The 21,757-nt window shown below is 37.3% G+C and overlaps 1 protein-coding gene across 1 annotated transcript in view; it reads left to right on the top strand.

The window, feature by feature from the left end:
• Positions 1-16,847, top strand: part of tmem8b (transmembrane protein 8B) — a 131,713-nt gene extending 114,866 nt beyond the window's left edge. The window contains exons 9-13 of the mRNA XM_017451268.3: positions 284-426; positions 2,918-3,096; positions 5,994-6,140; positions 6,818-6,934; positions 15,641-16,847. Of these exons, the coding sequence (XP_017306757.2) occupies positions 284-426; positions 2,918-3,096; positions 5,994-6,140; positions 6,818-6,934; positions 15,641-15,976 (922 nt within the window). The 3' untranslated portion in view covers positions 15,977-16,847. The remainder of the gene's footprint in view (positions 1-283; positions 427-2,917; positions 3,097-5,993; positions 6,141-6,817; positions 6,935-15,640) is intronic.
• Positions 16,848-21,757: the final 4,910 nt, after the last annotated feature.

The following is a 21,757-nucleotide window of genomic DNA, read 5'->3' on the forward strand; positions in this document are numbered from 1 at the left end:
GACCACAATTTCAGATTGCCAACAGAAAGTCTTTGATAACATTGGGGAATATACCTCCATATCCACCTCTAGAGCAACTTCAGAGAATGCAAAAAAAAGATGCCTTTAAACGTTAGGCCACTTTTCATCTAGTTTGACTGATTTTCCCATGTTGCCCAGCTACTTTCAGGATAGACATTTTATCAAAGTCAGAGGAGGCTTAAAAGAATCCCAAGAGGGAGTTTATATTCTTCAATACTGTCCAGTGAATTTGTGTTAATGTCCTTATTGTTGTCCTTTGCAGGTTTGAGGCATGCACTAATATAACTGCAGAAGTGTATCTTCGGTCCTATCTGACCCCATGTATCAATGACTGTGGCACTTATGGCCAGTGCAAACTCCTCCGCACCAATAACTACTTGTACGCTGCATGCGAGTGCAAAGCAGGTGATCAATCTTATGCTTTTAAACAACTTTCCTTGTGATATTTTAATGCTTCTTAGGTCCTGTCCACATGTATACAGATATTTTTTCAATTTTCTCTGTAATTTGACCTCCCGTCTACGCTCAATGTGGAGATCCAAAGTGGAAGTTTTGCAGGGATTTTGTGTGAACCAAACTAAGCGAAAATGCTACTGTGTCCCATTGTTGTTTACATGATTACATGTTTCAAATGTTAAGCTTTCTTTATATTATTAAGTAATTATTCAAGTTTATCATCTGTTCATTTCCAATGTCTTTTGTTCTCTTATTTTTGCCTTTTTTTTACTAGCCATTCGTAAATACAGTATATTACTATGAATTATTGTTAAAAACAGCTAAAATATCTTTGAATGGGACACATTTAATTTTTTTTTTTCCAACTTTACAGCTTTATCGAAACACTGTTTTTTTTTTGCACTGCAATGAGTTTAAAGGGTAATGGGATGTTAATCGCCAAAATCTTTCCTAATTTCATGATAATCACCCACTTGACAGTTAAACGACAATCAGGCATAATTGGCAGGTTAAGTTAAATACTGAATTGCATGTATGTCACTCATCTCACCTTGTGAATAAGGGATCACAAATCAAATAGTAGCTTAATTACAGGACATGGGGTAATGCTGGGAAATATGCAAATCAAAGCCTCTCAATTACCTTCCAATTAAGGATCCTCTTGTGTCTCATGTTTTGTCTCTCCCTCTGGATTCTGTCTTGCGATTTCTATTACCAGTTACATAAACTCCCTTCCGATTTTAATGGATATTTGTAGGCAAACAACTGGCATTGAAACATTTTCTCTTTAATCTAAAGAAGGAGCGCTCTGATTCCTTACACAGGCACAGCCTTTCTTTTTGAGTGTCTGAAAGAGCTCCAACTGATCGTTGCTTTTCCACTCAATCCGTATTTGAGCTGAGAGATGGGGGATATTTTGTTTGGGAATTGTACTGATTAGACAGCCATAATTAAAATGAGTGTCTTCAGAAAGGACCGTGATGTGCCTATTTTCCACAGCGTTTACATCACAGCAGGCTTACAGGATCCAATCTATATTTATGAACCTGTTCACAAAGATACATAAATGAGCCAGCAAATGTGTGTGTACTTCTCTTGTTTTGGTGTTCAAGCAATGTAGGTGTTATTTGTTTGTGTTCATGTGTGTATGGATGATGAAGGAGCTGTTTGTCAATGCATATGTCTGTAGCTAAAGTTTAGCAATATAGATAAATAATACAGTGGCATCAACAGCCTCACAAAGACCAAGGATCTATCAAAATACAGTCTGGGATACCTTCTTATCAATTGTGATATGAATCTTGACATCGTGAAGACCATTGAATCCATTATTAATACATGAAAACAATACAGCACAACTAAGACGCTGCCTACAGAAGACTGTCTACCAAAAGTCAGTGACTGGTTAAGCAGGGCATTAGTCATAGAGTCAGCCAAGAGGCCAGTGCCAACTCTGAAGGAGCTGGTGAGATCCGTAGCTCAGTTGGGAGATGTTTACAGGAAAGCCATAGACTGGCTTATGACACCAGTCTCCAATCTGGGCTTTATAAAAGAGTCCTGAGAAAAAATCTATATGAGATTTTGGAGACTCAGCAAACATGTGGAAAAGGTTCTCTGGTCTAACATGACCAAAATGTAACTTTTTGGACTTGCCACAAAGTTCTACATTTTGCAGAAATCCAACATTGTTCATCACTATGAGAGCACATGGTGCTGGTAGCATGATGTTAAGTGTTACGCTTGGCCTCTTGGTTTCTTCCTTAACTAATCCTTACCTGGTCACTGATTTCTGATGAATGGTCCTCTCTAAGTCAATTTGTGGTTGTATCATATTCTTTCCACGTTTTAAAAATGGATTTAATGGTGCTCTGAAAGCATGTTCAAAGTTTGGGATATTGTTAATAAACAAATCTGACTTATACATATCCAGAACTTTGTCCAATATTTGTTCTGACAGCTCATTAGTCTTCCTGATGCTGTTTGTTTAGATAGGTTTTCTAACAGAATCTGGGGCCTTCCAGATATCATGACACTTTAATTGCCCACTGGTGGACTCCATTCAACTAATTATGTGACTTCTATGAGAACTAATTTAGGAGTTTCAAAACAATGGGGGTGAATACTTATCCAAAACACAACTTTTATGATTTTTATTTGTAAGTAATGTCACAAACAATATTGATTTTTTTGTGCAGCTTCATGTCATTTCATGCCAATTAGGTCCACTTCAGTTCCCATTTCTAACAGTTTCAAAATGTGGAAAAGTTCAAGGGGGGTTGAATACTTATGCCAGGCACTGTATATTGTACTGTCTGTTATGACAAAAGTTTATCATGAAGCTGTATTCTGGGAAACATTCCCAATGAACTTACAGTGGGTTTTGTAGGGACTTTTGGAAAACTCACACCAAAACTAATCTTTTAATGTGTGTATCTCATAGGTTGGGATGGCTGGGGCTGTACAGACAATACAGATGCTTATTCATATGGATTTCAGCTACTGTCTACCCTGCTGCTCTGTCTGAGTAACCTGATGTTTGTGCCACCGGTAGCCATCGCCATTCGCAGCCATTACTTGCTTGAGGCCTCTGTCTACATCTTCACAATGTTCTTCTCTACTGTGAGTATTTCTTTGAATGTCTGCATTGCTCTAACATAGTCTATGCTTGAATGAATAAACAGTGCATCCGTTGTCATAATTACAATGGGCTGGTTAGCAACAAGGCTTTCTGGAGTACAATAAAAGGCTATTATATTTTACATTTTCATTTCATTTGACATTTATTCACTGACAGATGCTTAAAGCGACTTACAACTGAGCAGTTGATGGTAAATGGCATTGATCAAGAACCCCAAGGTGGCAGCTTTATGATGCTGGGAACTGACCTCACAACCTTGAAATAAGTAGGAAATATATATAAACACCGATCAGCCATAATATTAAAATGTACTGGAAACATACTGTGTATATACAGTGTGTGTGTATGTATGTATGTATGTATATATAGATAGATAGATAGATAGATAGATAGATAGATAGATAGATGTCAGTAAGTACGGTTTCCTACACCATCATGTCAGTTAGTACAGTTTCCTACACCATCAAAAGGCACTTGGAAACTGGAGGAAACGCTGACTGGAAGAGGTCTGGCAGACCCAAAGCCACAACAGAATCAGAAGACAAGTTTCTGAGAGTCAACAGCTTGCGTGATAGGCAGCTCACAGGATAACTTCTTCAAGTACAGCTTAACACTGGTCGAAGTAAGCAAGTCTCAGTTTCAAATTTGAAGAGAATACTTCGAGCTGCAGTTTGACAGGTCGAGTGACAGTAAGAAAGCCGTTCTCTAAGATGGCAAAATAAGAAAACGAGGCTTGTCTGAGCCATGAAGTACTGCCAGTGGACTAGTGAAGACTAGAAGAAGGTCTTATGGACCAATGAATCAAAATCTTCGGTTCATCACACAGAGTTTTTGTACACCTCTGATTAGCCGTCAAAATGATGGTTCCTCGGTGTGTGACACCAACTGTCAAACATGGAGGAGGAAGCGTGATGGTCTGTGGCACTTTTGCTGGATCCAGAGTCGGCAACTTGCACAGATTGATTGGCACCTGAACCCAACTGCTACCACAGCATTTTGCAGTGCCATGCAATACCCTCTGGTATACACGTAGTTGGTCAGAGGTTCATCCTACAGCAAGATAATGACCCAAAACATACCTCTAGGCTATGTCAGAACCACCTTAGAAGAAAAGTAACAAGACGGTAGGCTTCAAATCATGGAATGGCAGCACAGTCTCCAGACTTAAACCCCGTCGAGCTGGTTGGGATGAACTGGACAGAAGGGTGAAAGCAAAACAACCTACAAGTGCAACACATTTGTGGGAACTTCTGCAGCAGTGTTGGGAAGAGCTTTTCGAACAATATTTGATTTCTATTGTAGAAAGAATGCCAAGATTGCGTTCAGCTGTTATATCTGCTAAAGATGGCTACTTTGAGGAGTCAGAAATTTAGATAAAATTTTGTTAAACAAAATGATTCAATAATTTTTTTCATCTCCAATTGTTTATTTGCTCTATGCTTTAATTTCAGAGTACATTGAGACATTAAACTGTGTAAATGTCAATAAAACTGGAGAAATGGAGGTGTTCTAAAACTTTTGACCGGTAATGTATATATTCAAATAATGTGGGGCATGCAGTCTTACCTAGGCAGATGCAAAAAATATATTTTCTAAAGGGAAACCACAAATGAACCATAAACAAATATTAATTTGATCTCCTGGGATTTTTACACGAGTTGCTAGACATTTCACAAATTGTTGAAAAAAATCCCCTAACATCCAGTGAACCAGTGTGGATGGAAATGTCATGTTGATGAGAGAGGATCAGAGGACAATGGCCAGACTGGTTTGAGCTGACAGGACTCTACAATACCTCAAATAACAACTCTTTACAACCATAATGAGCAGAAAAGCATCTGAGAACAAAATGCCAAAGCTTGAGTTTGATGAGCTTTGATGAACAGAGGAAGACCAGGAAGACATGTGGCATTTCTGCACTTGAAATTTTTTTTAATGATGGATTGTGATACATTCAGCCCTGCCCTGAGAAGGTTGTCGGTGATGTCACTAACTGTCTTTTCTTCACAGATCTGTCATCAACATTTGTCATCAACTGCTGTTGTTTTCCTTGGCCAACCTGTTTCATGTCTGGTTCTTAGAACACCAGTGGTTTCTTTCTTTTCAGCAAAGTCCAAATTGTTGTATGTCAAATGTTTGTACAATGCCCAATGTTTGTACAATGGCTCTGATAGATTTTCCTTCTTTTCTCAGCTTCAAAAAGGCTTGCTTTTCTCCTGTAGACAGCTCTCTTTTCTTCATATTGGTTTACCCTATTTAACAACAAATGCAGCCTTCACATGTGAAACCTAGTGCTCAAACCAACAGAACTTTAGAGCTATTAACTCTTTAAACAATCAATCCAACAGGGCACACCTGGGCAGCAAGAAACACTTATCAGTTACCAATATATTGCAATATATTTGATCACTTAAAAGAATGGGTGGGTTCAAACAAAAGGTGTCCTGTTTTAATTTGTTTAACAGCCCTAGATGTAAATATGAGGATGCGAAAGCTGAAATTCTGATTATATAGTCTCATATTCATCTTTTAATCTCAAACTCAAATGTATATAATGTATAGCAAAAACAGTAGAATTGGCTTTGCTGTTTTAATACTTTTGGAGGTAATTGTATCATAAAATATTCACTTTAGCATTTCTGTGTTTGTGGATTACTATGAAAAACATCAATCCAGGAGGTTCTTTATCCCAAATGAAACTTGATCATCAGTGTGTCTCGGTATGTACATTTCGTGAAAGGAATTAAAATATTCATAACAATTTTGTAATTGTTTTAACCAGGGTATAGCAGCCCCTTGCTTTCCCTGATTAAATCCCTTTGCATTCCTGTTTAAATATACACTATAGTTCTTTTTCTTTTTTTGTCTTTTCTTATAGTTCTACCATGCTTGTGATCAGCCCGGCATTGTAGTGTTCTGCATTATGGAGTACGATGTCCTCCAGTTCTGTGATTTTCTCGGCTCCCTCATGTCCGTCTGGGTTACGGTCATTGCCATGGCCAGACTTAAATCCATCATCAAGCAGGTAATGTTAACATTGTTATAGCTTAATTCAGGAATAATAATACAGTAAAACATTGAGTATACTTTAAATGAATCATGATTTAATGTTCTGTATCTAGAGTCGATCTCAAGTAGTATAACTGATATTGGGAACTGTACTTTTTAGCACTGGAGAACTTCAGGAGTTTTCTAGCCTTGATTTAGTGCTGTAATATAAAATGTGAATTTTAGCACTCATCTGTATGGGCAAAATATGCATTCATTTTGTAGTGAACATTTCAGGCAAGTCCCTCAGTGTGTGTGCATAACATTTCCTCTTTTCCTCTGGAGCACTAAGGGCCATGAGAGAATTAAAGAAAGAATGGAAGCTCCTGGGAAACAGAAATAGATTGTGTGTGTGTGTGTGTGTGTGTGTGTGTGTGTGTGTGTGTGTGAGAGAGAGAGAGCAAGAGAGAGAGAGAGAGAGAGAGAGAGAGAGAGAGAGAGAGATAGATAGATAGAGAGAGATAGTAATAAGGCAGACTATATCTTTACCTCAATTGTATCAAATTGCCATTGAACCATCAAATTATATGTTTCAAATGGTTTATTATGTTGAGAGTGTACTTTAGCATCTGAGAGGAACAAGAGGACCTGGACTCGTCTTTCACCACTAAAATATTTACGTGTCCTAATGCTAATTCCATCCACTTTGTGTAGGTGCTGTATCTGCTAGGGGCAATGTCTCTCTCCATGGCTCTTCAGCTGGACCGCCATGGCCTGTGGAACCTTCTAGGCCCCAGCCTTTTCGCCTTGGGTATAATGGCCATTGCCTGGGTAAGAAACGTCTAATATATCTCTTGTCTGTAGAGCTACCTAAAAGCCTTCTCAAGAAATGTTTTAATAGAAAGTTATAGCACGGAAGTTGTCTAGTAGTGCCAGAGAACATAGAAAAAAACTGGAGTTGCAGGGTCAGGACTTTGCAGGGGGTGTGATGTATAAGTTTATAAATTTAGAAAGATTTGGCAAAGTTATCCTCTGGCTAAAACTAGACTCGGAAGTTGTTTTTTATGCAACTGCTGAATCATGAAACACAAAGTTTGGAAATGAAATTAAAGAACAACTATGTCCACCAAAAGTTTTTTTTTTTTAGAGTTTCTTTTCAGCTTTTGAGTAATTGCTTTGTGGTGGAAGAAGCTGCAATGCACCACACTCCAAAAATAGCTCATGAATCTCTTGGTCTGAAAATCTGTAGTTGCTGGTAAAGTGCTCATGTTAAGTGCTAGGACTGGCCTTTCCTCATCGTGGCTGATTGCAAGCGTAGCACCTCGTTATTTGCAATTTGATAGGTGATTTCAATTTATTTGGTTCAACATGTGGCCCTTCGCTTTTCACCAGCTCTAAACATTGTGGGACCCATTTATCTTAGGTAGCGGTCATTAGCATGTCGGCTAAGATAAAACACAGGGCACTGACATTACTTTATACAGGCGGTATTAGTCATGCCTTTATAGTTCCATTACCAGCCAGCTTGTTCTTTCTCCATCACAATAATGTGTTTCCTGAAGTGAGCAGATAAAAAATAATGGGTGTTGGGAGAGGAGAGGACTTAGCCGTAGCCCCCTGACACAAGAGTTTGATGTGATCAGTGGATTGAGAGAAGCCTCCCTCGAGCCTAACAGTGGTACATGTAAGACAAAATGGAGAATTGAGGCAAGATAAAGTGTTTGAGGAGTGAGCTGTGTCTTCATGAGGTGATTCAGCAGTGACGAGTATGAATCATTCACTACATGTGGTGACTGAGAACACGAATCGATTTCGAGGGAAAGTATGAAGGAACCAGTTGTGATCTACTGCACAGGGAAGAAACACACAATCTACAGAAGGCAAAAGTTAGACGTTTTTAGTCTGTGATTATTTCTTCTTAGTAGTTTATATGGAAATAAGGCTTTGAATAACATGTGGGCACTATTGTACTCAGCACGCACCAGACATTTCATTACATAAAAATGGATGAGCTTATTAAAAAAAGAAGAGGGAGGTTTTTAAGCAGTGCCACAGATTAAAAAAAATTTTTCAAGACACAAAATATTGTCATAGCACGTGATCTTACTTCAATGATTGCACAGCTTTACTGTATAATTCATTTTGATTCTATATGTTAGATTATTATAGCTGTATCACATTAGTTACCAGGGCAGTTTGATCATTTGATATGAAAACTGATACAATACAGATTTAAAGAAGATAAGAGCATACTTCTTCTTCTCTTTCAAACAAATACGAACACATTGTTCAGAATAAACAGATAATATATTCTAAATGAATACAAATACAGATATGAATACAAATTTTTTTTTAGAATGCTTGCCAGGAAGGTTCACAGGGCATCTGGTTATGCATCTGGACTGAGATTCTGCCAAACCCAACAAAAAAGTTGCTAGAGTGGGAGGTTTTTACTTTCATATGGGTGCGAGTGAACACAATGTATTTAAAGTCTCCTTAGTAATTGACTGGTCAAGGTCACTGTGGTCTGAATTACTTTGTTTATATTTTGGGAAATAGAATGAACTAAACTTGGGATAAAAACAACACACAATTCCATCACTAGTTATGAACTGGAGAAAAATTGTGAAATTATTTCCAGTTTAGAGTAGGTTACAGCCACTTTGGGTTTAAATCCTAATACAGATAGTGACATTGTGCCTATATATTATGCCTGTATATTTGTTACTGTGCTTTTAATGGATTTATATTTTACCTGACTACAACTGAAAACTAATACTTGTTCTCTGAATAAATTTACTTTAATTACATTTAAAAACATACACTTTCTACTTACATTTTCCTCAGTAAAAATCAAATATTTTTTTCTTTTCCATGGCCACCAGTCTGATTATTTCTGTTCTACATTTATTAAATATATCTAAAACACACAGTCTAATCTATAAAACAGTGTATGGATACAATATGGAATCATGTCTATTATACTCACTCAGTCTTCATACATTAAAGAAAAAACATGATAAAAAAAACAACATACAATTTAAATGAACATAGGTAATGTGATTCATACCATAGATTTCATACAAAGCAAAGTACTAATGCAAATCTCTCCCTGGTCCCAACATTAACCTTTTAAAACTTTTCATACTAATCAATTCATGTGAATTGTTACAGATGTGATATTGTGCATAAGAAAAACACGTCCTGATTTCTGACTTCAATTAAATCCATGGGCGCTTTTTTTTTAACCTTTAAATACTTTAAGTACATTGACACTTTAAAAATCACTTTCAATCTGGCCAGACTTTTCATTGACTTAAATACCCATACTATCCCTATAATTGTTTCCCAATGCTTAAATACTTATAAATAGTGTGGTATCATGTAGCCCAATAAGCACAGCCCTTGAGTATGTTTTTACCCACAGTACAAACTACACAGAAAACCTGAATCAGCATCTGAATTAACCTCATGGCATAATTGTGTGATGGGGTGCAGACTGCGCAATTTACATAAAATTATAGACCATCATAAGCAGCAGTATATAGTATAAGAAGGCATAGCACCAGGATAGAATATAGAGAATACAGATAAGTAATCACTGCTTTCAGGGAAAGTAAATAGCAGATTGAAATGTCAAGCTGTACTGACGAGTGTTAGCAAGCAGTATACCTGCATAATCATTGCACATTCTGGACATTATATGTTTCAGCATGTTTCTCTTAGACACGCCTTCAAGTATCCTATGGTGTGTAGTTTATGTATTTATTTAGCTATATATTTTTTTTCATGAAATGCTAAAAATAGAGTTCATCAATCCTGGAATGCTCCACAGCTGTGGCATGAATGCAGTATGGTGCATTTATCTATCCAAGTCCTTTTATATCAATCAACTTGTTCGCATGTGTTTTGGCAAGGCCTCACAGCGTGAATGTGCACATACAGCCCAAATGAGAGCAGTGGAGCGGGGCAGAGGAACTGCATTGGTACAGAAGCAAAGTGTGATAGAAGAATAGAATCTAAACACATTGAAATTGACAAAAACTGGAAGACAGAGAGAGAGAGATGCCTGTAATAAATTGGTCGAGTGTCTTCTGGATGACTGTGCACGCACAGCGTATATCAAAATACAAACAGAGCAGAGTGTCAAAAGAAAAGTAATAAGAAACCTAGATTTAAATAAAGAGTAGTCTTTCATATTACAGAAAGGCGTGGACAATTTCACACTCTTCCAAATAACACACACCTATCAGATGCCCTACAATATGACTTAATTGTTTTTATTATTGCATTCTGAGAAAGTGGTAACTAGATTTTCAGGTGTAAAATGCCAGTATTCTGATGTGCCAAGAGTTAAGGGACTATTGACTCATGAGTCATACAATCAATATGAGCTCTCAGACTATTCACCAAGTTGGGAGATAAAGTCTGTTTTGCTGATGAATGCTAGTTGTATATACTAGATATGTGATGATCTTTCAGAATATCTCAGTTTTTTTGGCCACAGTATCATTTCATTTAGGACTGTGGACACATGCCATTGATCCGTACAGTTATCTATCTAGGTTCCTAGATGTCTCTTATTGAAAAATAATATTGTTTTAGATGTACTTTGTACTTTTGAATATTAAGCAAAACACATTCTCATAAGAACTTTTGGTAATAATAGTATATACAGTGTAATAATAATTAGTAATAGTATAAATGTTTATGTGGCATTGATTATTTACTGTGCTTGGCATGTATGTATGAGGTTATACTTATTTAAAATCCCCATGTCAGGTGGTTGTTGATCTGCACGTGTTTTGCAATGGCAGCATCAGTCTTTAGATTTGAACCCTATTAGAACCATATTAAAACCCTACTAAAATGGACATTATAAAGGAAATTTACGTTTCTAGATGGTGTAGTGGATGCAAAATCACTTCCTCTAAAAGTGTGTCCAAGCTTGTTAGACATTCCAGGAAGAGGCTAGGTGCTATTATTATTGTTATTGTTGTTGTTGTTGTTGTTTTTCCAAAGTAGACTAGGTTGCTGATCATTTTGAAGTAATTGTTTAGCATAACAAATACTTGGGAAACACTACTACAATTTTGTGTTTGGTCATCATTTATTATTTTGAAATATCCATTTAGGGTCAAATCTTAACCTCATGGCAGAGGCAGGTCAGGTTTTATGCTGAAATATCTTGGTCTTAGTAATTCATAATGCCATTCATCTTTTTATTTTTTCAATGAAAGAACATTATAACTGATGTTTATTTTTACTACCATTCATGTTGTAAATGTTGTCTTAGACATTAGAACACTGTCACAGCTGAGGGATAACGTGCCATTACAGTAAATAATACTGTTGTTCCAAAAATATTCTTTAAGGAAAGTGGTCGCTTTGACTGATTTCCTTAATGTGTCAGTTGACATAAAGTAATTTCATCACAGTTAAAGCAGTTTAATCACATTTAGCTAAAAATGAGACACAACTACAGCTATATATATTTGGGAGGAATAGTCTCAGAGATTATATCTAGATATGAATTTGTGATAGAGGCTATTCCAGTGTCAAAACTGTACAGTAGTAATCAATCATAAAGGACCCATTTACAACAGCGCATGTTCCATAACAGAAGAAAGAATAAATAATAAAAGTACAGTACTTTTATATAGAACAGTCTAAGTCAATTATTGCCAGCTAATAAAAATGTTTTGCTCTGGTGGGTAAAAGCATGCAAGGCAGAGCAGAAGATGGAATGCAGTTTTAAGTGCTAGGACATTGAAGAACACTGCAATTTCAGATGGTTAAAGATAAATGAGCAAGGCTGGAGGTTCTTCTTGAACAAGACAGCCAAAGGGTGAACATCATGTAGTAGAGGTGTAGGTGTGGAAATAAAGGTGAAAGGTGAAGTCTTCTGAAATTCTACCAACAACCAACTTTCCATAGAAAATATATAATGTCACTCAAGGTTCATCTGTAATTTACTTACAGGAAAGACATACTTGAGAGTACGGTGGAAGGTTAAGCTATAGTGTTGAGACTATTGTGAAAGTTACGAAAAATATTTTTCCTGGCTTTTGAAATGGTCCTGGTAAAGTAATATTTCCAGCTTTTTTACAGGCAAGCCATTGAAATGCAATTCAAATACAGGGTTATACACACTTGAGTGTGTTGGACCTTAATCTATACACAGGGTATCCGCAGGTAACAGCACTTCAAATGTAATAATTTTTAATACCATATTCAACAAAGTTAAGACCTGCATGTCACTTCAATCATGCTCCATGATACATCAGCTATAATGGATTGTGTTCATGCATATAGAGTGCCCTCCACTAATATTGGCACCCTTGGTCAATATGAGCAAAGAAGGCTGTGAAAAATTGTCTTTATTGTTTAACCTTCTGATGTTTTGTTAAAAAAATTCACAAAAATACTCTGCTCTCATGGATATCAATCAATTGCAAACAAAACACAGGTTTATCATATATATGAAGTATATTCCAATTGATACTTTACATTGTTTTAATACTCCTGGGTGACTAGGAACAGGAAATTGTTCAACCATGACTTCCTATTTCTCAGGGGTACAAATATGAGGTAACACATAGGTCAAATTCCCTTAGTCATTCAAAACTATGGGTTAGACCAAAGAATATAGTTATGATGTGCGGTAAAAGGTTGTTGAGCTTCACAAAATGGGAAGTGGCTATAAGAAAATAGCACAAGCATTGACAATGCCCATTTCCACCATCAGGGTAATAATTAAGAAATTCCAGTCAACTGGAAATGTTATGAATCATCCCAGAAGAGGACATGTGTCAATATTGTCTCAATGCACTCTGAAGAGGATGGTTTGAGTGGCCATAAAATCTCCAAGGATCACAACTGGAGAATTGCAGAAGTTAGTTGCATCTTGTGGTCAGAAAGTCTCCAAAACTACAATCCGTCACCTCTATTTTGAAACCACAAAGTATTGACTAAAACGGTGCCAATATTTGCTGCACACCTATATTTAACAAAGATATATTTTTGATAAACCTGTGTTTTGTTTGCAATTGTTAAAGCCAATTTTTCACAGCCTTCTTTGCTCATATTTATCAAGGGTAAATTACAGTAAATTATAGTAAATTATTATATCAGTAGAGGGTTACTGTACATCCATTTCTGGGTTTAAGTAAACTATAGCAGGGTAAATTTCTATAGAGGTATATGAGAGACCATAGCAAATATCTTTTTTTGCATTACCATTTGCTCCAACAGTGAAAGAAGAAAAAAAAATCCAGTATTTTCTTTCCATGACTTTCCAAGAGAAGAAAAAAAGATGACAAATTTATCATCACTTCCTCAGCAGCTGTATTTACTAGGTTTTTTGTAATTTAATGCCAGGGTAATGTAACAGGTAGTGTTATAAATGTACGTACATTTTTGCAAAGAAGAATTTGTTTTGTGCTATTTTGTAATATTACTGTTGCACTGAATGATGATGATAATAATAATAATAATAATAATAATAATAATAATAATAATAATAATAATAAATCTTCAGAAAATCCTGTGAACCCAGCCACAAAACAAAACATCACTGATCCACCATCATATTGTATACTGGGATATTAGGTGCTTCTCCTCATATGCCCACAACCCACAATTTATTTACCCACAATGTATTTTCTTTTATCTTCAGAAGAACATAATTTCTCCTCCCCTTACAAACAATATCTTGTTACTGAGTTGCCATCTAATAGCAACTTATGAATTATTTTCATAATTGAAGAATCAACTATACTGTGCCGTTATGAAATTGCATCTGTATTTTAAAAGCATTATTTAGTTTGTGAAGGTCAATAACCATCTTTTGGTTTTTGCCATGCTGATTGATGATAAATGAGACTTTATATCTGTGCAACTTCATATATAGTATATGCTCTGGGGAAACAGGACAATTTACAAAAAAAATGTGAAAAAATATTTGCATTTATTTAAATGATTGATTAGCGCAATTTCTCTAATTGCATGAGTGGAAAATTTGAATTATTGTGTTTTTACAGCTATTTTATACATTCCTTTTTGCCCATTCTTTAGAAAGGTGACAATATTTCTAGAGTTGACTGAAACGTACTCAAAGATGACCTGGGTGACTTTTCAACAACTTCCTCCATCTGTTCATGAATTTTTAACATGGGACAAATCACTGGTTGGCTCTGAAGGAGGTAGCAAACATGAAGTAGTGAAGAGCGTAAATGGAACAAAAATACTCCAGAGGATAGGAAAACATATTATTCTATTTGCTGGGCTTTGTGAGAGTAACTACCCCTGTGTGTTCAGAGTGTTTGCCTCGGCTATATACCTGTCAAAGCCAGCACTACTACAAAAGAGTTCTGGAAAGTGCTCTCTGCAAAGTAGAGCTGTGTCTTATCTCCCCAGCTTCAAATGTTACATTAGCATCGCAAAGGGGTCAAACCAGACACACAGTTGATACTCCAGCTATAGGGCCGGGAAAGAATGGTACTAAATCTGAGAAGCCGTCAGTCTGAAAAGGTATCGTTTTTATGATTACATTTACAAGCCAGCCTGATGTGGTGAGTGCTCTTGTGAAAAGTGGTCCATGCTGAAGTACTTGCATTACTGATAATGGCGTCAATGAAAGTCTGAGTGGAATATGAAATAATGGTGCATGTGGTATCGAGGGAGGGGTGTGTGTGTGTGACTGGGGCTTAGTCTAGCCTCATACTTTTCATAAATATCAGGATCTTTGCAGGCTGAAGCGCCCAATTTTATGTCTAGCAACTTGACTGTATGCATCTGAATGTGAAACTTGGTAGTATCTCTTATTTTGTTTCTCCAAGTTATATGCTAAATATTCTGGTAGTTGTATTTGTACTGAGATTATTCTTTTATAGCTATTTAATTACTACTCTGTAAGTGAGGGCTATATTTAGAGGTGAGTTAAGCGAGCGTAGTGAGGATTTAATGCTGAAATAGCACACAATGGTATTCAGTAGTATTCAGACAGTTGCATGGGATTCGCATGTGCAGATGATATTGAAAAACCCTGGTTGGAAGTTTCTACTCAAGAAAAATCAGACGTGTGAACTTCACGCAGGAGATTTGCATAATCTGTAAGGGAAGCCCAGAAAATCGACTTAAGCCGTGAAACCCGTCTCTGAATACAAGTAACATTCCGCATGTAAATACTGACATAAATTTTGGACTTAAGTCACTGTCAAAATACAAATCTTGCAATTAATAACTGTAAATGGGGGTTATATAAATAGCATTGAATTATCCAGACTGAATTATAAGGCCACCATTATACAAATACCATTTTGAATTAATTATTATTAGGTGCTGTTTATTCCATAATTTATCATTTGCTGTTCATGCACTCTGAAAATGCTCTCGCATTCATTCAGTCCACTTCTGACCTCATAATTACACATTCTTGCACTGATTTGGTTGTTCATCCGCATATATATATATATATATATATATATATATATATATATATGTGTGTGTGTGTGTGTTTGTTTTTTCCTACTTCAGACCGTTCGCACCATCCGGCGGCGCCGCTGCTACCCTCCAACATGGAAACGCTGGATCTTCTTCCTGCTCCCAGGCACCACCATTGCTACATCAGCCGTGGCACTCTATGCCTTCGTGGAGACTGAAGAGAATTACTTCTACATCCACAGCATCTGGCACATGCTGATCGCCGGCAGTGTGGGCTTCCTGTTGCCACCCCGTGCCAAGCCAGACGCCAAGGTGACGCCCATGAGGCGGCAGCGTGGATGCGGATATCAGCTCTGTGTCAACGAGCATGAGGAGATGGGCCTCGTCGACCCAGCCATCATCACCATCAATAGCATCTGCACCAGCTGATGACACCTTTGGAATATTTAAAGAAAAAAACAAAGGAAAACAAAGCCAGAGAACTCATCACACTGTAAATAAAATCTGAAAGGACACATATAAACACTTTTGTTGTTTTTACTTGCCATTTTTTTGGTTCATATCGGGAAATTCTACAGTGATGTGTTGCACTGATGTTAGTGAACACGGTATGTAATGAAATCTGACTACTCACATACACTTGAAGTTATTTTTATTATTATTTTTGGTGGTTAATTGATGCTTGGATTTCTGCTATATTTGCCATTTTGCATTCTCAGTATGTCCAGATGGATTGCAGTGATTACGGTGTTGCACTGCTGTTTGTGAACATGGTACTGTTTAAAAGATAAACATTGTTGCTGCTATAATGGTGACTGTAAAATTGTGTCATGTAATTATTTATTGCTGTCTGAAATCTGAAAAGACCAAAAGTACTACTGGGGTGATATTAGAGAAGCTAAATAGTAGAGGTATTTATGAAGGAACAGATTTTGTTTCCTGGTTTGTTTTTTTTCCATCACTAAACTTGCACTGAGACACAACAATGTGATACGGTACATTTTTTATATATACTGTATAATTATGTAATAGGTAAGTGTCACCATTGTTAAGATATAGTTGTTTTTTCGGTGGAATAGCTGATTGTACTATGGATTGCATTTTATTAACTATTGATTGTTAATCGAAAAAGTGGCCAAGAGTTTGTTTTTTTCGCAAAAAAAAAAGAAAGAAAGAAAAGAAAAATAAGAAACCTCCAATAAATAACCTCAATTTCTTGTTGTAAGTACCTGGTGAGGAATTGGGTCAAAGAGGATCATTATTAACCGATAAAACGAATAAACATTTTATTTTTTTCTGTACTAAAGAGGCTCATATGTCTTTTCATGAAGGGTTTAATTAATAAGCTATTTGTCGGGAACGGAACATGGCACACCCTATTTCAGTTCCTAATGGATGCTCGTGGCCTGGCATAATGTGCCAGTCTATTGAGGAGATGCGAAGCTGCCGCCGTAGGCCTCTCAGAAGAGGTATAAATGAATAAATTATATATCATCAGTCATAGCAGAGACTCTGGTGGCTGTGTGGCAGCGGGAAATCTCCACACAACCACGATGTCATTACGATGACAACAGTGATGCTTTGAATGCATCGCGTTCCTTCCAGCATTCCACAACAGATAAGAGCAGTGCGAGCTTTATCTCTGAACAACAACGTCTTAACGCTGTGCTGCTTTTACAACAGTTTCGAACAGGGTACACACTTTAGGGGCTTTTTCTCAGCACTCACTCAGTGGGAACTTAAAAAGAGTGTGAATGAATCACAAATCAAGCCTCTTGTTAATTCAATTAGCACATCAGGCTTTTTGTGACCCATTTTTTATTAAGGTGTTAAAGTGTGGTTTATTTTTGAAATCAAGTTCCATGGCCTTAATTTATTGCCAATAATATAAGGGACCATATGTTATGTATGATTAGTTACACAATATATGGGACCATATGATATGGATGAGTAGTTACTCAATGTTCAGTTATCTTTAGGACTGCATGGGAAAAAAAACCCCACATGTTCTTACTTAGTCACTAAGTAACTGCATGTACTACATGGATAACTGCTTTATCTTGGTCAGGGTTGCAGAGTATATATTATAGGTGTTAAATAAAAGCGGAAGCCCGTCTTTGCTTGAAATAATCTTGCAGGCCAACAATAAATCTCGTATCAATTTCCTTCTCCACTACATGCTCACTACGGTCCTGTTACATGCACTGAAAAGCCTCTCTAATAGATGAAAGAAGCAACTCGGAAATTAAGCAAAGATAAATGATTATGGTTGACGCTGTAGCATATTTCAAAGCTCCCCTGCTAAGAGGAATGACTAACAAGTGGAGAACAGAAACAAGCATCTAACCAGATGCTTATGTTTATGAACAGCCATGTCAATAAATTACCTTCTAGCACATTTTGCTGGAGGCACTGCATATCCTCTGATGATGAACTACTAATCTGCAATGATACAAATAAGTCGCTGCTAAATCCATAAGGCTGCTGTTTTTCTGAGATGTCTATACTACATTCTCAGATGCTGGATGCTACAGGTGCCAAAATGATAGGATAGTCTAAATTGTTTCATATGAAACTCATATTAACGTTCCATTTTCTTCCAATCTGGTCATTACTAATCCCTACTCACAAACTACCTCTCCTTTATCACATAACATGTGCATCCCAGCCATCTTTTCCATAAGGATGAGCTCCCAGAGACACGCCATAGGCTAGTGTCAGTCGAATCAATGGGGGACAGAAGATTGCCATCATTCCCACCCAGAGAGCACGGCTCTCTTAGACTTCTAGCCCTACATGACTGTGGCATCTTCGGGGTTCAAACATCAATGTTGTACCACTCAGGAATCTATGAACATGCAGTTAGAAGCATTGGAGAGTGAAGTGAAAATTGAGTAACAGTGTTTAAGATGCTACTTCACACCTACATAAGCCATAACAATATGACAGCCATTAGCTGTCATAAAGATTTCTTTTGTCAATTTTGATGTCAATTTGATATAACATCTGAACCAATTCAGTTGTATTTGTACAGTCCTTTTATTAATAGACACTGTCACTAAAAAGCTTCACAGAAATCCAGATGTAGATTTAGTCCCTAACAATTTTTTTTTTTAATTAAATAAAATAGAAAACCACCCTCCCTGAGATGACCTAACATGAGGAAGAACCTTGAGAGGAACCAGACTCAAAAGTGAATCCATCCTCTTCTGGATGACACCAGAAATCATTACTCTGAAATACTCAGATCTTGTTGCGGAGTGTAAGGCAGCTGGCTGAAGAACCATCATCTACCTGGTAGAAGTGGATGCTGTGGCTTTCTTGAAACATCAAGTGTTCGCCTCCTGAGGGATATGAGAGTAACTGGAGCAAACCAGTGGAAGGCCCTGGCTGAAGAGGCAGAGCTTTTGAGCATAAAAGTCTTAATGAATACATCAACAGTTCTAGGATACAAGTCTACAGTATCTAGGTAAGAGATTATCTTACCTAGAACCAAGGGTCAGTCTTGGACTGTTTTTAGGAAGTGGAATCTTAAGAGTATCCATGGTGTGGGACCATCCAAGTGCAAAAGCTCCAAGCAGGAGTAGTATGCCACTTGGCGGTGGAATGAAATGAAAAACTGCTGTAGGACACTGTTACTGTAGCTAACACAGTGACATCACACTTTAACAAGTTTCTCTGTCCTTTCGTTCAAGTGAGCTTCTTTCACGCCTTAATGACAGCCATGTACATTTTCCCTGACTATAAATTAGAGCGAATTTAGTTCTGGTGTTTTTCGTGTCACATCATCACCATTAGGTGACTGAATTACCAGAAATACACTGCGCTTGAGGCATCCTGAAAAAGAAAAGAAAACAGAAAAGCGTTTAGGCTATCATTGGGAAATCGTGAGGTTGAATCCAGACAATTTCATAGTAATTCATTGCCGGGAGCCGAGGTAGCAAAATTGGAAATTGGCCCTGCTCTCTGGGTAGGATGGATGGCATATTTTCCCGTCAATCATAGTGACACTAGCCAATCACAGCCATCAGTGAGCTCATGTACATGAAGCAGGGTACATAATGCTTACCTCTGAATGTGTTACACTGCTCTCTGATTCAGAATGAGCAGCAGCTCAACATGAGTATGCATGTGTTAGTTAGTCTTCACCCTCCATGGTTGGTAACTGTTGAATGAAAGGAGAGAGCTGGTGGATGGGGGGGAATCGGCAGGTGACCAAACAGGGGAGAAATGAAAGTCAGTCCAGAAATTGTTAAGTATAATAATCGATGTGTAAGTGTAATTTCAGCTTGACATTAAAGTGGACACAAGAAGTGTTTATGAAAGAAATGAGAGTCCTAATGGAATAAGCATTTTTAGATGTCTCATCATATCATATCATAACACTGTCCATACATAGGTGCATAATAAAATGTGCATTTATAATAAAAAATGAATGGGGTGATAGTATATATTATCAGATGGTTAACTGATTTTTTTTAATCCTAAATACAGGAAACAAATCATTTATTGTGTTTAATCCTTCCAGTTAAGGAGCACACATACTGTATTGTGTCTAATTTGTCAGAAAACAGGTCTCCACTAGAATTTCTAGTTTTATGATAACCAAAGGTATGTGGACACTTGACCATCACACTCATATATGCTTGTTAAAATGTGCTTGTTGTCCCCCCTTTGCGTTATAATAACCTTCACTTTTCTGGGAAGGCTTTAGACTAGATTTTAGGGCCTGGCTGTGGGGATTTGCCCATTCAGCCACAAGAGCATTAGTGAGGTCAGACACTGATGTCGGGTGATGTCAGCATTCCAACTCATCCCAAAGGTGTTCAGTGAGGTTGAGGTCAGGGTGCTGTTCAGGCCACTCGAGTTCTTCCACTGCAACCTTGGCAAACCTCACAGGGGCATTGTCATCCTGGAACATGTTTGGGCTCGAAATCTTAATACTACAGCATACAAAGACAATCTCGTCTGTTGCGTGCTTCCAACTTTGTGGCAACAGTTTGGGAAAGACTCACAAAAGGGTGTGGTGGTCAGGTGTCCACATACTTTTGGCCATATAGTGTATAGTGTAAATTCAACATTATACAGTGGAAACCACTTTTCAGAAATATCATGATTTACCATTCACACAATTTTTTGATAAGAGATATAGAGCTGCAAGGTGGAAATTTCTCAACAACACCAAGGACACAAAGCAGCGCGGAAATTAAGAATGAATAAAAGAAATAAAAGCTGAAATTCTGCACTCACATTGGATTAAACATGAATGGCAGGTAGAACCTTGCACTGCTAAGGTCACGATATGTCATGCAAAGTTCCTTAACATGCACAAAAAAACAAGAGTTTTACTAATATTGTATTAATATTTGCACTTAACAGCTATCGTTTAGTGCTTTGTACAAAACCTGGTGCTTTATGTCACTGGTATTTCCAGCTCAAACTTCCTTTAGTGTTTTGGATAAACTAAGTCTGGCCCTTGTACATTGTTGCTCTCAAATCCCTGAGTGAGACTTTAAAATCATAAGCGGCATTCATGACTTGTGTGACAGCACCTCAGTGGGAGAGCGAGCCGGCAGCAGCTGACCTTCCACAGAGGCGGAGATGAACCTAACATTTTCATTTAAACATGACCTTAATATTCATGGACTCACTGCCACTTAGAATTATTATTTAAAGTATCACTGCAGCATGGAAAATAAGAAGAACGTTTCACTGAGATGAAAAACTTAATTTAACCTACAGGTTACAGACACAGAGGAAGAAAAAGAGAATAGAAGTAAATAATTTACAATGTTAATTTTATAGAAGTTTCTTAAACAGGAAAAAAAAAACATTATGAGGACTGTGTAATGTGCAGTAAAGTACAATCAAATCTGTTGTGACAAGCCTACAAAGATACTTCAGCACTGTTCTAATCAGATTATCATAATTAGATTTGTATGATATACAGTATGAATGCTTTGTTACGCTTTATTACTCAGAATTTTTGGTTGCTGAACCAGCCGACAAGAGTTACACCCTAAAACTAGGACTTAAAGCATGCATGGCACATCCTGAAGCTTAACATCCTGAGCCCTGATGCATTCTGTCCCACTGCTTTTGCAAAGGAGGAGAGGAACGACACATTACAGTGGGTCAGAGGGATGAAAATCAAAGCCGACAACGGAAGCCGACAAAGACAGACCACATCTTTTACAATCAGAGGAAAGG

This window comes from Ictalurus punctatus, chromosome 22, assembly GCF_001660625.3.
Source record: "Ictalurus punctatus breed USDA103 chromosome 22, Coco_2.0, whole genome shotgun sequence".
NCBI lineage: Eukaryota > Metazoa > Chordata > Actinopteri > Siluriformes > Ictaluridae > Ictalurus > Ictalurus punctatus.